The sequence below is a fragment of the Saccopteryx bilineata genome, chromosome 1, assembly GCF_036850765.1.
Source record: "Saccopteryx bilineata isolate mSacBil1 chromosome 1, mSacBil1_pri_phased_curated, whole genome shotgun sequence".
Taxonomy (NCBI): domain Eukaryota; kingdom Metazoa; phylum Chordata; class Mammalia; order Chiroptera; family Emballonuridae; genus Saccopteryx; species Saccopteryx bilineata.
The window spans coordinates 220,794,077-220,807,792 of record NC_089490.1 but is presented as its reverse complement, the minus strand read 5'-3'; the positions used below and the strand labels follow the sequence as shown (position 1 = coordinate 220,807,792).

The following is a 13,716-nucleotide window of genomic DNA, read 5'->3' as shown; positions in this document are numbered from 1 at the left end:
CAGGCTAGATCAAAACATCTCACCCCAAAGACTTTACCCTTCCTTTGATATCTGCTTGGAAGGAAGTCTAGGCAGCAGCTGGCCTTCTTCATGGGGTTTTTGCACATGCACAGATGTTCTATGGCAGCACTCTTTAGCCCTGCTGCGGGGAAGGCTGTCCGCCCAACCTTACAGGATGGTTACTAGTCACCAGCATGGCAAGGGACTAGGAGTCTGCAATGGGATTTCTAAATGTTGTTGAAGCTGACTTCCCAGAACACAACCCATCCACTCCATAACATATGAGGCCTCGCTCTGCTTAAGGCATTGAGCCAGAGGGGGTTGAACCTGCACTTGAAGACGCTGTGGCTGAGAAGGACTCAGGCAGTGAGAGTGACAATGAAATGTCCCAAAGGATCCTGAGAAGAAAAGGCATAAAGTACTCAGGGAACACAGCCTCAGCCAGATTTTTTTAAAGAATAAAATGCAATGAAATAAATAAAAATAAGCCAAGCAGAAGCAAACAAGCAGACAGAATAAGAGAGGATGTCCCAGAAGAGAATGCAGCCCAGCCCACAACCCGGGGGTCAGCTGGATGCAAAGCGAGGTCAGGGTCTGAGAAACCTCAGAGGCCCAATGACCAGCCACCTGGAGGAAGGAGGCCACGCTGGACCTGTGGGCAGGGACACCAAGGAGGATGGGGCACTGTGCTAACAGGGGGTCCACTCACCTGCTGCTGGGATTCCCAGTCAGTCCTGCAACGCCCAATGCCAATCATTTAAATAATAAGTTCACTAACCTCAAATATGTCTGAGCACAGGATTCAGCAACATGGGATACAAAGGGGAAATGACACAGCCTTTGAGACCTTCTGCTCAAGAAGGGGCAAGAGAAGAACAGCATCATAACTCTCCCAAGAGGAACATGGAAAGATTGTTGGCAAAGCAGACGGAGCCTGCACTCCTCCAGCTGCAGATGCGATGCTTCCTGGAGCTGCTGTGGAAAGTTCAGCTGCAAGGCCGCGGCTCTGGGGCCTGAGTGTGTGGCTAGATCACCTGGAAGTTTAAGTACAGCTAGTGCTCGACTTACAACCATGATTGTTTCCGACAGACCGATTTGGTCGCAAGTTGAATAGGCTATATGTACAGTACTGTGAAATGATGTTATAAAAATCTTTAAGTCATATTTTATCATAATTTTCTTTCATTATTGTACTGAGTCTGGGATAACAGTTGAAATGGTGCACGCGGAGATGGTAGTGCTGCTGGAAGCTGGTCCGCACTGTTGTATGCCCAGCTGGGCAACACTTGTGCTGCCAGACGTGGAGCAGTTATGGCTAGCGATTGTGGTCGTAAAGTCGAATGGTCGTAAATTGCATAGGTCGTAAGTCGATTAATACCTGTAGCTAACCCCACATCGAGTATTTGACCCACGAGGTCAGAAGTGAGGCCCCCAAAACTACAGTGGTGCTAAGTCTCAGGGGAGGCAGGTGCTGCTGGTCCAAGAAGAGGACACGGAGGACTTTGGCCTCAGGGAAGTGAGGAACTGGTCCACCGGAGGTGACGAGGCTGTAGGCACCCCAGCAGGGGGAAAGCACGGACATATAGGCGTGTGGTCGGAGAAGCAGGGCTATGTGCTGCTTACAGTCAAGTTGGGGACAGAATGAGACACCTGAGGATAGCATGACACACAGCCTTAGTAGATCATGAGCTCGTCAGTTCCAGTGAGCCGAGCGCAGTTGTGCTAGAATTGTTACCACGCTTACAGCAGTGCCAAAGGAAGCATGGCTTCCACATGGCTTGCACCCTTCCTCCTCAATGTCTCATCCTGCCCCTGCCCCTGATCTCCAAACCAAAACAGCTAGCCATTTGGGGGCATAACTAATCCTGTCCCCTAAACAAAAATCTAAAAACCACTTCAGTTGAGCCAAAGCAAGGCTGGAAATTTTCAGAAGGAGTTTTAACAAGGAAATTAAATTGTACAAGTACAGAAACAGTGGCATTCACAGGCACACAGTTCTCATTTCATCTAGAAATAAGATCAAATGGGCCCAAGGTTAGCATGACTAATACAGTGTGATGATGGTGTGCAAGGTGTCCTTGGATAACTTGTGTACCCCCCAGCAAAGGCATGCTGAAGTCTGCGCTCCAGTACCTCAGAATGTCACCTTATTTGCAAATAAGGTCTTTATAGCTGTAACCAATTTAAAGTGAGGCTATCTGTGTGGGTGCTAATCCATGTGTCTGGGGTTCCACCTGTAAGTAGGTGAGCATAATTAAGGAGGACATTTGCATTCCAACAGAGACGCCTATAAGGGCCAGAAACATATCAAACTCATTGGTAAGTCCTTTGTTGTAGCCTCTGCTCGTTGTGATCATGGCCACAGAGGAAGGGCTGGGGCTGGAGGGTGACAAACGCCCAAGCAGTGGGTTCGGGGTAGCCAGGCTGGTGGGACTGAAGAGGTAGGTCATGTGGCCCAGCAGGGAGACCCACTGATGGGCTTACCACCTCACAGCTGACGCCGCTCACGCTCCATTCTTTCTTGTCAAAAAGGGAAAATGTGCACATTCTTTTAGGAAAAGAAGTGTGGCATCTTCCTTCAGCAGAGACATGTCCCATTCACCACAGGCTGAGCACAGCCAGGTGCCCCTCATAGCTCCCAAGTCACTGATTAGTACCATGGCCTCAGCGTCCCTCCACACTTGGGGCAGTTTTGAGTTTTGCTTCTTCACATTCAAAGAGGGTTTGCTGGGGCTTTGTTTACCTGATACCTCACCCTCTATTCAGGAGAACCCAATCCAGTCACAGTGTGGTGACTACTGTAGATGCCACATCCCAAGAATCATGGTCCAAAGCCAGGAAGTGCCCCAACAACCCTGTGCTGTCAAAATGTATCCAAGTTCTAGAGAAATTTCTGGGTATACCTACATTCCAGTGAAAGCACATTGGTAACTTGCATAGCTCTACCCTTGTTTTTAGTCTAAATGGAAACATTCAACTGGTACTCAAGAAAAATGTCCCCAGACAAGTAGTTTTGAGATAATAAAGAATAATATGGTTTAATGGTTAAACCTGGGGCTTCTCAAGATGGATCACAGGTTATCAGTGCATTTTCTCTCCTGAAATTGAATGGCATAGCTGAATGAAGACCTCCTCAGAGGATTTAGAACAGGTATGAGCATGACATCATCTAATCCCAGCACTGTTGACATTATCTGGGGATTCATCCTGACCCCTTGTCACATCAGGGTGACAATGTGAGCCTGGGAGGACTTCCAGATACCACAACACAGTTTCAGGCTTAAGTTTGTTTCTTGATTGTACAGTAAACAAGTAACCTCACATGGTGTGCATCCCACAGGGATAGGCTATCCCACAGACTTCCCACTAATCCAAGATGCCCGTTGCGTGGCACCTGTATCCTGACTACCTCCCATCTCACCTTTATCGCCTGAGCATGTAAACTGATCTTGACGATGTTAGTGACAATTTAATGAGTAATGACTGTGCAGCAAGCTTTTAATTAGTACTGTACATACATTATCTTATTTCATCTCACAACAACCTGGTAGTTTTAAGAATATTATTATCCTCACTTTACAAATGGAAAAACTAACTCATGGAAAGAGGTCAAGAGCTAGCAAATGGTTACTCAAAAGTTGTACCCAGACTCCCTCATTGTCGAAATCCATATAACCACTAGGTATACTACCTCCAATATTAGCACAGCGGGTAATTCTCCTCAACTCTTTACTTCTTTAAAGAGCAACCCTAGAAAGTCTAGTTGGGAGACTGGCTCTTCACTCCTGGGGCATCTCCCACAAATTCAATTGTCAATCTTTCTTATATTTGCAATTACATGCACAGTTACTAAAGGTTGTGAGATTGAGCTCATCATTTAAAAAAAAGGTGTGGTGAGTGTGTGGTTTGGAAACCACATCTGCAAGGTGGCTAGTCAGCCCCGGGACATGCTGCAAGGGAAGCACCTCACTTACCCGTTCCTTAGTGTGCGCCTCTGAGCACCTACAGGCATCCAGGACACAGCACAAACCAAACAAAGTCCTGTCCCCAGCAGCCATTCAGGATACTGAGTTAGTAAGTGGTCTCGCAGAACACGTTAACCAGTCCCGTGAGCAAGGAAATGGGATGTGGCAGGCCTGTGGCCAACCCCAATCCCAGGGGAATTCACAGTCCCTCAATGCTGCTTCTCATCATGTGGTTAACAGGTCACATAATTTATCAGGAAAAACACATGCTCCTTTGGACTCTTTTATTAGTGAAAGAGAATTAGACACACCTGGCTGTCATTCTCAGTGCTCTGGCTAAAACTTTTAGCCAACTTGAGACATTCTTTCTTATGATAAATATTAGGCTAAGTATACTCAGACGAGCATATGGGGACACTGGTAGAAGTCCATGCTGTCATATCACAGGGAAGAGTGGGTCCATCCATCCCTACCTCTCTCAGGACACCTCTGCAAGCTGGCCCGACTCTGTGACTAAACCACACAGTGGTCAGAGCACATAAACTGTATCTTACAAGAAGGCAAACAAAAATGTCGAAAGCAAATAAGAAACCTCAACATATTTATGAAAATGTGACTGAGACATATGTAAATGTCAAAGAAAAGCTGTGAGATTTGCAAGACTCCTTTGGTGGATTTTTCTCCTGGGACAAGGGAAAGGTTCTGAGTCAGCTTTTCTCAGGGACCAAGTTTACGTTTTCCTGGGATTTCCAGCCAGGCTCCGATTATGCAGTGACTTCTCATGAAAGCTTAGAACCTATGGGGAAAGTGGCAGGGTCCTGGTGGGCCCTGACCTCATTGAAGAGCATACGACACAGCCTGTCCCACATTCACAAGCACACTCCTGCCAGGAGCTACTGCGCCCGAGTTAGAGATGAGAACTCTGAGGCTGCCAGATGGTGTCGTACCCGGACCATACAGCTCAGAAGTGGCAGAGCTGGGCCTCCTCGGAACATGCGCAATTCCAGAGGCAGACCTGCTGAGGCTCACAAACAGCCAGTGCTGCCCTAAGCACCCTCGAGGGAGCCCCCGTGAGCTCCAAAGCACAGGTTGCCTGCGCTCTGCAGGCCACCTGGATTGTGCTACTTAAAGAGAAGCAGCTGCAGGCTGTTCCTCAATGAACAAAGCTGAAGGAATCAGCCTCCTCCAGGAGGCCCACCTGCTGCACCAGCGGTGCGCCCAAGCCCAGTTTCCTTCCTGTATATAAGGGACCCTCCAGAGCCCAGAAGCCTGGCTTGGCAAAGGACGTGCAGGCCTCGTGGGCGGAAGGCTCCTGCTAGCACCATGTGGCTGCGGTCTCTCCTGCTCTGCTTTCCCCTGTCTCTGGCTATAAGTGGTCTGCATGAACCTGAGGTCCCAGAAGATGCTGGCGAACTCCACTGTGGGCCCCAAGGCCTTAGGTTCACTGCACATTCTTCCAGCCTGGGGACAGAAACTCCTCCCACACTGACCGCCTGGGGTAGGTCTGATGACTCACCTGGCTGAGCTGGCAATGGCTCACCTTGACTGCCTAACACCAGCCCAGCTTCCTGTCCTAACGCAGTCCCTGTTGGTAAACTCTGCAACTTCTCCAACCAGGACTTGTCCCCTCACCACTGAACCTGATCTTGGTTCTTCTCTCTCCTTGGCGGTTGCCCCTCGGGGTTGTCCTTTCCCTGCATGGTTATTGCGGTGACTGACCACTGTGCTTCTTGCCCTTCCCCACCCCCCAGATGACCATGGACTGCCACACAGCATGCAGAACGACTCTGGCTGCGGCATCTGGGTGACAGAGGGCCCCGGCGGCTCTGCAGTGTTAGAGGCATCCTACAGCAGCTGCTATGTCACCCAGTGGGTGAGTATGACCCAGTCTCAGAAACACTGAGGTCCCCGTGCCCCGCCCAGGCTGAAGCCAGGACCTCTCTTTCCAGGATTCCCACCACATCATGCCCGTCAGAGTAGAAGGGGTTGATACACCTGGGCAGAGGAAAGTGGTGAAGACCAGGCTGCTCAAGTGTCCCAAGGTTCTTCCAGGTCAGTGCTCTGCGCAGTACCACCTAACACTCATGCAGGATGGTCCTCTACCCCTTCCCTCCACACATCATTAGGATAACTTTCACCTGAGAGTGCTCGGCACAGGGCATTGGGGCAGGGCTCGGCATGCTCCCTCCCTGACCCTAGCTGGTGCCCCGAGTGCTATCACTGCCTCAGCAGTGAACTTGGCTAAGGGTCCTCCCAAGTGGGACTCAAACAGGAACTGGCCCGGCACCAGGAGCTCCTGAGTCATGAGGGAGGTCAGGAAGGACATGGAAGCTGTCTGGAGTCCTGGCCCCCGAGGGGCAGGCAAGAACTAAGGACAGGACTTGGCCTTCCATGCGGGGGCCACTCGATCACCTAGCTGGGGCACTAGATGGCTACTCGGATGTCGCCTACTGACCTGGGAGCCCCACTCAGACACAGCAGATTTGAAGTTATAACTCCCTTGCTCACCAACTTTGCTGCTCAAAAGATTGTCCAGAGGGGTAAAGTTGACCTGCTGCTTCTGAACCTGCATATCAGGAACAGCTATGAGTAACACATGGGCACTGGGCTGAGAAGCCTCCAAGGTGGACTCTTTACTTGAAAGAAATTGAGAATCCCACAGCTTCTATTGACCATGTTAAACTTTTTTCAAAAAGTACTGATATTTCAAGGACCCTTGCTTGCAAGGTGACTTAATACTTGCTCAACTTTCTGAGACTTAATCTAGTACATAACATGGACATTTCTGCTCAGATGGTCTGAACGTTGATGGGAGTTTTCATGCTTTGTAACAATCCCTAAGCTTTGTTATGTGTTTTTTAATTGCTCTTCTCTCCAATATCTAGCCCTACGCGCTCCAGGGGCTGAGCTGTGTGACTCCGTCCCTGTGTGGGACAGGCTGCCATGTGCTTCTTTGCCCACTACACAGAGAGAGTGCAACACATTGGGCTGCTGCTATGATGCCAGTGGGAGCTCCTGTTACTATGGAAACACAGGTGTGTGATGCCTCTCTGAAACCAGCTAAGGAAAAGTGCCCATTACTTACAGCTGAATCTGGGGAACTAGTCATACCCTCACCGCACCACTGTCAGAATACACCACTGTCAGAAGGCAGATAGATATTCAAGGTGACCGATGCTGAGAGGCTGATTCATAAACCATGCCTACTAGAACCCCTGACCCTCAGTGATGGAGCTTCCTACACAGCCTTCTATTATCTGGGCTCCTAGAAATCAAACATAAATAACATAATGACCTCAGGAAGCTAAGTCTGTGTGCAAGATACTACCTGACCAAACAATAGGTTGTTCCCTCCAGGGGTTGATGGTCTGATTCAGTGTCTAGAGAGCCTTATTCCAAAGACGACTGACTATAGATTTCCCAAGTCCTGGTCCAAGGTTTTCTAATGCAAACCTCAGTAAGCATGGGCCACACTTGGTTCTAAGCTCTGAAAATAACTGATAAGTAATACAAAACAGGCACTGCTGTCCCCACTTTCAGGTGAAGCTATAGCAAGGAGGTTCAATATTTTGCCTGAGGTCATACAGTAAGTGATGGAGGCAAGATTCAAACCTGGGAATGCCACCTTCTCAGGGGAGTGATCAAAACCAAGTCCTTAGCCTCTTGTCTGGCTGGCTGAACAGCAGAGGTAGCCTGCCGTCAGCCCAGCCCCTCTGGTGTTTCAGTGACCTCGCGCTGTAGCCGGGATGGCCACTTCTGCATAGCCGTGGCCCGGAATGTGACCTCGCCACCCCTGCTCTTGAGCTCTGTGCACCTGGCCTTCAGGAATGACAGCGACTGTAACCCCGTGACAGTAACACAAGCATTTGCCCTGTTCCGGTTTCCATTTACTTCCTGTGGCACCATGAGGCGGGTGAGAACCGCTGACCTTTCGCTTTGCTCCTAACTAGAAATTGGGCAAGAATGTTTCTAATGCCAGGGGATGAGCTGGAATACTTAGCCTTGAGGGATATACCTGATGCTGCTCTGTGTGGGGGTGGCTCCTACGACAGGAGAGAGCTCATTCACTGGGAACTCTGAAACCATCTTTGGAAACAGGCACAGACCATCCCAGCTGGGCCCTACAGGAATGGCACACCCACCAGGTAGATGTGAATAAGAAAAAGGCTGTTCTTAACACATGGCCCTGGAAATTGAGCAAGGCCTCACCTGTGATGGTGGTAGCACTCCTAATTGCCTCATCTGAACTCTCCAAGCCCCTTCCTTTCCTTTGTCCTCAAGGAAGGTGAAGTGATGATGTCCCAGGTTAGTCAATGCTGCCCACCTCTGCCTCTGCTTACAGAGCAGAAAATGCAATATACAATAACTAGGTAGCGTTGCTGAGAACTGAACCAAAGCAGGTCCTGAGGAAGCAGCTGTGGCCAGCAGAAGTAACAAGTCATCTTCACCTGCTCTTCCAGATCACTGGACAGCAGGCTGTATATGAGAACGAACTGTTTGCAGCCAGGGATGTGAGAAGCTGGAGCCACAGTTCTATCACCCGTGACAGCATCTTCAGGTAAAGATCTTGCTAACCTGACTGCTTGGATAGAATGACTTCCCTTCTTGTGTAAAGCAGGAGTTGATAAGTAAGCCCTGAATCTACAGAACGATCCATCACGACCTGTCTACTGACTTGGCTGTCCAGCCTCGCTGACCCATGATGCCACCAACTTGATCTAAGTCTCAAACTCATCTGAGATTCTGTTTCACTTAACACATCTCCTGTCCCTAGTTTTGGCTTTTCCTGTCTACCTTCACAGTCCATACTGTGACAAAAAGGGGCTCTTTAGTACCTCAGATCAGATAGAACACTTCAAGCCATGGGATGACAATGAGAGCTCTTTAACATGATCTCGGGGTGTGACCTGCGGGACCCTTCTCCAGCCTAACCTCATCCACATCCTCAGTCTGCACCTACTCTGCTCCAGCCCGACAGCCTTCTGTAGTCTCCAAAGGACCGCAGGCTCTTTCCTCCATATGTGGTTCTTTGTCAACTGTCCTCTCCCTCAGGAGTACCACCCAGTGACTGTGTCATCTTCCTTCACATCAAATTCTGCAAGATCTGCCCTAACTGCTCTCTCCCCAAAGGCCCATGCCTGCTTTGTTTCTGTATATTCCACTCCTAAATGTTGATGCCTTTTCGTATAGGTCTCTCCAACTAAAAAGAGGACTCCCGCAAAGCCAGGAACAAAGCAGTCATGTTTACAAACTTGTCCAACACCTGTCACTTAATGTCTCCTCAAGCACAAAATAAAAGGTGACATGACCCACTCAGGCTGGCAACTGTGTCTCTGCAGGCTCCGAGTCAGCTGCACCTATGCTGTGAGCAGCAGCATTCTCCCAGTGAATGTCCAGGTTCTCGTTTTCCCACCACCCCTTCCTGAGACCCAGTCTGGACCCCTCACTCTGGACCTTCAGATTGCCAAAGGTACAACCCTCTTGGGCTGAGTGACTGGCCTACATCTGAGTCCTGTCACTCTTCTGGTCGTGAAGCTCCTGCCTTGTTTATAACTTGTTTATAAGATGCTCACTAGAGGAGTTTGTAGGTCTGTCTTAAGCAACCTAGAGTTTTCCTGGCTCTGTCTTTACTGCTTCAACTTCCTTTGGCCTCTTGCAGATAAAAACTACAGCTCATACTACAGTGGTGGTGACTACCCAGTAGTGAAGTTACTCCGGGACCCTATTTTCGTGGAGGTCTCCATCCGCCACAAAACTGACCCTGACCTCGGGCTGCTGCTGCATCAGTGTTGGGCCACACCCAGCCCAGACCCCCTGCATCAGCTGCAGTGGGCCCTGCTGGTGGAGGGGTGAGTGGCTCTCCATGTGGCTGTGGTAGGGTCCCTCCGGGAAGCCTATCTTGACTGGATATATTTGCTTAGATGCCCCTACTCTGGAGATGACTACCAGACCCAGCTGATCCCTATCCCTAATGCCACGGGCCTGCTGTTCCCTTCCCACTACCAGCGTTTCAGCATCTTCACCTTCAGCTTTATGGATGTGATGGCCCGGAGGGCACTCAGGGGACCGGTATGATTCCTTCTTCATGCTCCTCAGTAAGGATCTGACCCTCTGACCCAACTCCGTTGCTTCTACCTCACTGACACTCCTCAGCCCAGGCTAGTCTTTAACTCTGGCTGTTGGTATTGCTTCAGAGCAATCCTTGACACCCATGGTGTGAGTGACGTTTGAATTAGACCCTAGTTCTTAAGTGCTGTTGTAACAGGGCTTGGGCTATCAAGACTAACTTGCTCTCTGCTCCTTCCTGGGGAGATGAAGTAGTGTCAGCCTCTCATCATGACAAGGAGCCATACCGCAATCCCCACTCTCTTGACTCCTAGGTGTACCTGCACTGCAGTGTGTCCATCTGCCAGTCTGCAGGGACGCTGCCCTGTGTCACTTGTCCTGCTGCCCGGAGTGAGTATCAAGCTGTCTACACTCGAGTCCTGGGTCTAACCTTTCACCGCGTGCACAAATGACTCAAAATGGAAATTCAGTCTATGAATGAGGCTTCTCTAAGTATAGTAGTCTTAGAATGCAATAGAACAGAAAGGCCACTTGCTTCGAAATCCCAGGCCCTTTAAATCTGAAAATCCTCAAGTAACTCTAGTCTTGGCTTTTTCCATATGAATTCTCACTGAACTGGCAATCAAACAGGCATGGCCTACATATGGCCCAGTTTAAAAAAATAAAAAAAGCTCTGGCTAGCTCACAAAACGTAAACTTCTACACCTGCTTGGAGGCAGGTCTTGCTCTGTGACCTAACGACCAACAGGTGGACGTGATTGAAGGCTGAGTATGCATGCCAGTTGGTGAGGCCCAAAGCTCCTACTGTGTGTATGTAAAATCTCATGGTAATTAAATGATAGTTAAAGAAAAATAATATATGACGTATTGAACATCTAACTTCAGTGACATAATCTATACTTCTAGAGGACTAAAACGCACCTAGATTAACTTTTCCAAGGTGCTTTAACTGGCTAAAGACATTGGGTTCAAACAGAACTCTGCTATTAACTGATTGCCAGTTCCCTTTGTAACATCGGAGAAGGTCTTGGTATTAATATGCTATTATCTAAGTGACTGTTTAAGAAAGAATGGCAGTTCAGGCATAGTCTGCTTTCATGATCCGTACTCCCCAATCCTGGAGAAACTGAAGTAACAGTTGATCTTGCTCAGATTTGTATTAACACATAACTATGAAGTCTAACACATCAATGAGTGGGTTTTTTTTGTTTTGTTTTTTGAGTGTTTTTTAAGGCATGGAATAGAGCTCTACATCTTGAGGAGCCTGGCTTTGTATTAGACTTTCATATCCTAGCTCCCCCAACCCCACATTCAAAAATCTAACATGTCCCTAGCTCATCTCTCCAACAGGGAGAAGAAGCTCTGACATCCGTCACCACAACAGTACTGCATGGATTTCCAGCCAGGGTCCTGTGATCCTACTCCAAGCTACTAGGAACGCTTCAGAAAAGCTTCGTAAATACTCAAGTGAGTAGAAGGCTTCACCAGTGACCTGAACCATTAGCCAAGAATCTACATCCTCACCTATTCCTCTACCTTACTTACATAATCAGCATGGATCTCAAAACATGACTAGCTTGTTTTTTCTATGGCTAGAGACTGCTAGTCTTTATCAGGATTGAGGTCATGACAATAACTTCCCTTTCCACCCACCAGGTTCTCCGATAGATTCTCAAGCTCTGTGGGTGGCAGGTGTCTCCGGGACCTTAATTGTTGGCATCATATTAGTGTCCTATGTGGCTATCAAGAAACAGAGATGAGTTATTCAAAATGCTAATAAAACGAGATTCTCTAGTAACTCGTGCCCAGCTTCTCATTTGAAAGGCTGATGCCTTTAGGTTATCTCTATACCTGTTGTTGGCATCTCAACTTTCCATCTTGGGTGGGGTGGGAAAGCTGTTTTACCCAATAATAGGGTATCATGGTTTTTATTCTTTCTATCTCAGCTCTTTTAACTTCTGAATATAACATTTCAGTATAACTTCATTGTTAGTTGACAATTCAAATAGTATATTTAATAACTAAATATCTGACTTAGCAGAGATTTTATAGGCTCAAGGGAAAACTGAGTCAGAACTAGTCTAGAGCTAGTCAGAAGTAAATTAAGGTTCATTGAGGCCCTGGGTGTAGAAGAAAATATTGGGCCCCTTACATTAGAAAAAAGTGTAAAGTGGGGTTTTGCGGAGCCCTTCAGAAGTCAGGGCCCAGGTCGTGCACTGGGTGTGCCCACCATTAAATTTGCCTCTGGAGCTAGTCCTGAATCTTAAGACCACTGTCTCTCAGTTGAAACATCAGGACAAAAGGAGGGCTGATAGACACAGATGGCTGGTCTCACCCTGAGTTTCTGATTACATCTAGGCTGAGTCTTAAGAACTTTTTTGTGTGTGTGACAGGGAGAGAGAGAGGGAGAGGAAGGCAGAGAGAAGAAAAGAATAAATTCTTTGTTGCAGCTTCTTAGTCTCCTTAGTTGTTCACTGGTTGCTTTCTCATATGTGCCTTGACCGGGGGCTACAGCAGAGCAAGTGATCTCTTGCTCAAGCCAGCGACAATGGGGTCATTTCTAGGATCCTTCACTCAAGCTGGCAAGCCTGCACTCAAGACAATGAGCCTGAGCTTAAGCTGGTGACCTCGGGGGTTCAAAGATGTGTCCTCTGTATCCCAATCTGATGCTCTATCCACTGCGCCACCACCTGGTCAGGCAAGAACTTAATTTCTAACCATTTCTCAGGTGATACTGATCTTCCTGTTTTAAAAACCATACTTTGAAAATCAATGTCTAGAACATTAACTAAGAGGAGGGATCTGGTCTGGTTGTTTAACTGTAGGTGGGTTGATTAGAAGTGGCTTAGTTTTGAATCAAAATCAAGTAATTTCTTAAGCCTGACCAGGCGGTGGCGCAGTGGATAGAGCATCGGACTGGGATGCGGAGGACCCAGGTTCGAGACCCCGAGGTTGCCAGCTTGAGCATGGGCTCATCTGGTTTGAGCAAAAGCTCACCAGCTTGGACCCAAGGTTGCTGGCTTGAGCAAGGGGTTACTCAGTCTGCTGAAGGACCGCAGTCAAGGCACATATGAGAAAGCAATCAATGAACAACTAAGGTGTCGCAACGCGCAACGAAAAACTGATTGATGCTTCTCATCTCTCTCCATTCCTGTCTGTCTGTCCCTGTCTATCCCTCTCTCTGACTCACTCTCCATCTCTGTAAAAAAAAAAAACATAAATAAGTAATTTCTTAAGACTAGTAGAAACACAGGGGAGATTTCTCAAGAGCTCCCTGCTAACCAATGCTATTGGTTACGCTCTAGGGTAGTCCTACACCTGGAGCTCTGACAGTAACCCAAGTAAATAAGGTTTTCCCACCCATCTGTAAGAAGGAATTTTTGTCACTTGACCTTTTAGCAAACTAAAAGGTGTTAATTTGGCTTTTGAACAGCTGCTTTGTAGTCAAGCCAACCACACTCCAAACTGCTAATTGGGGAACAAGTACTTGTTTACTTGACCTTATATGCTTCTCACGGGACAGGAACTATTCTAGATGCCTGACAACACTCTTGGGTCTCATGAAAACCTAATAAGGTGGGCATTCATCCCCAATCTCCAGGATTTGGGACAAAGTTCAAATAACTTGCCCTCTAAAACAAAGCCAGTGGGTGGGCTCCTCAATGAAACTGATGAGACAAGCCAG

At 48.1% G+C, this 13,716-nt stretch overlaps 1 protein-coding gene across 1 annotated transcript; it reads left to right on the top strand.

Moving 5' to 3' along the window:
• Positions 1–5,288: 5,288 nt before the first annotated feature.
• On the top strand, positions 5,289–11,791 carry ZP4 (zona pellucida glycoprotein 4). Its single transcript, XM_066253496.1, has 12 exons — positions 5,289–5,463; positions 5,717–5,838; positions 5,915–6,017; positions 6,851–7,000; positions 7,691–7,878; positions 8,426–8,523; positions 9,305–9,435; positions 9,625–9,814; positions 9,887–10,034; positions 10,346–10,421; positions 11,382–11,486; positions 11,688–11,791. Exons 1-12 carry the CDS (start codon positions 5,289–5,291, stop codon positions 11,789–11,791), a joined length of 1,590 nt encoding a protein of 529 aa, XP_066109593.1.
• The last annotated feature ends 1,925 nt before the right edge of the window (positions 11,792–13,716 follow it).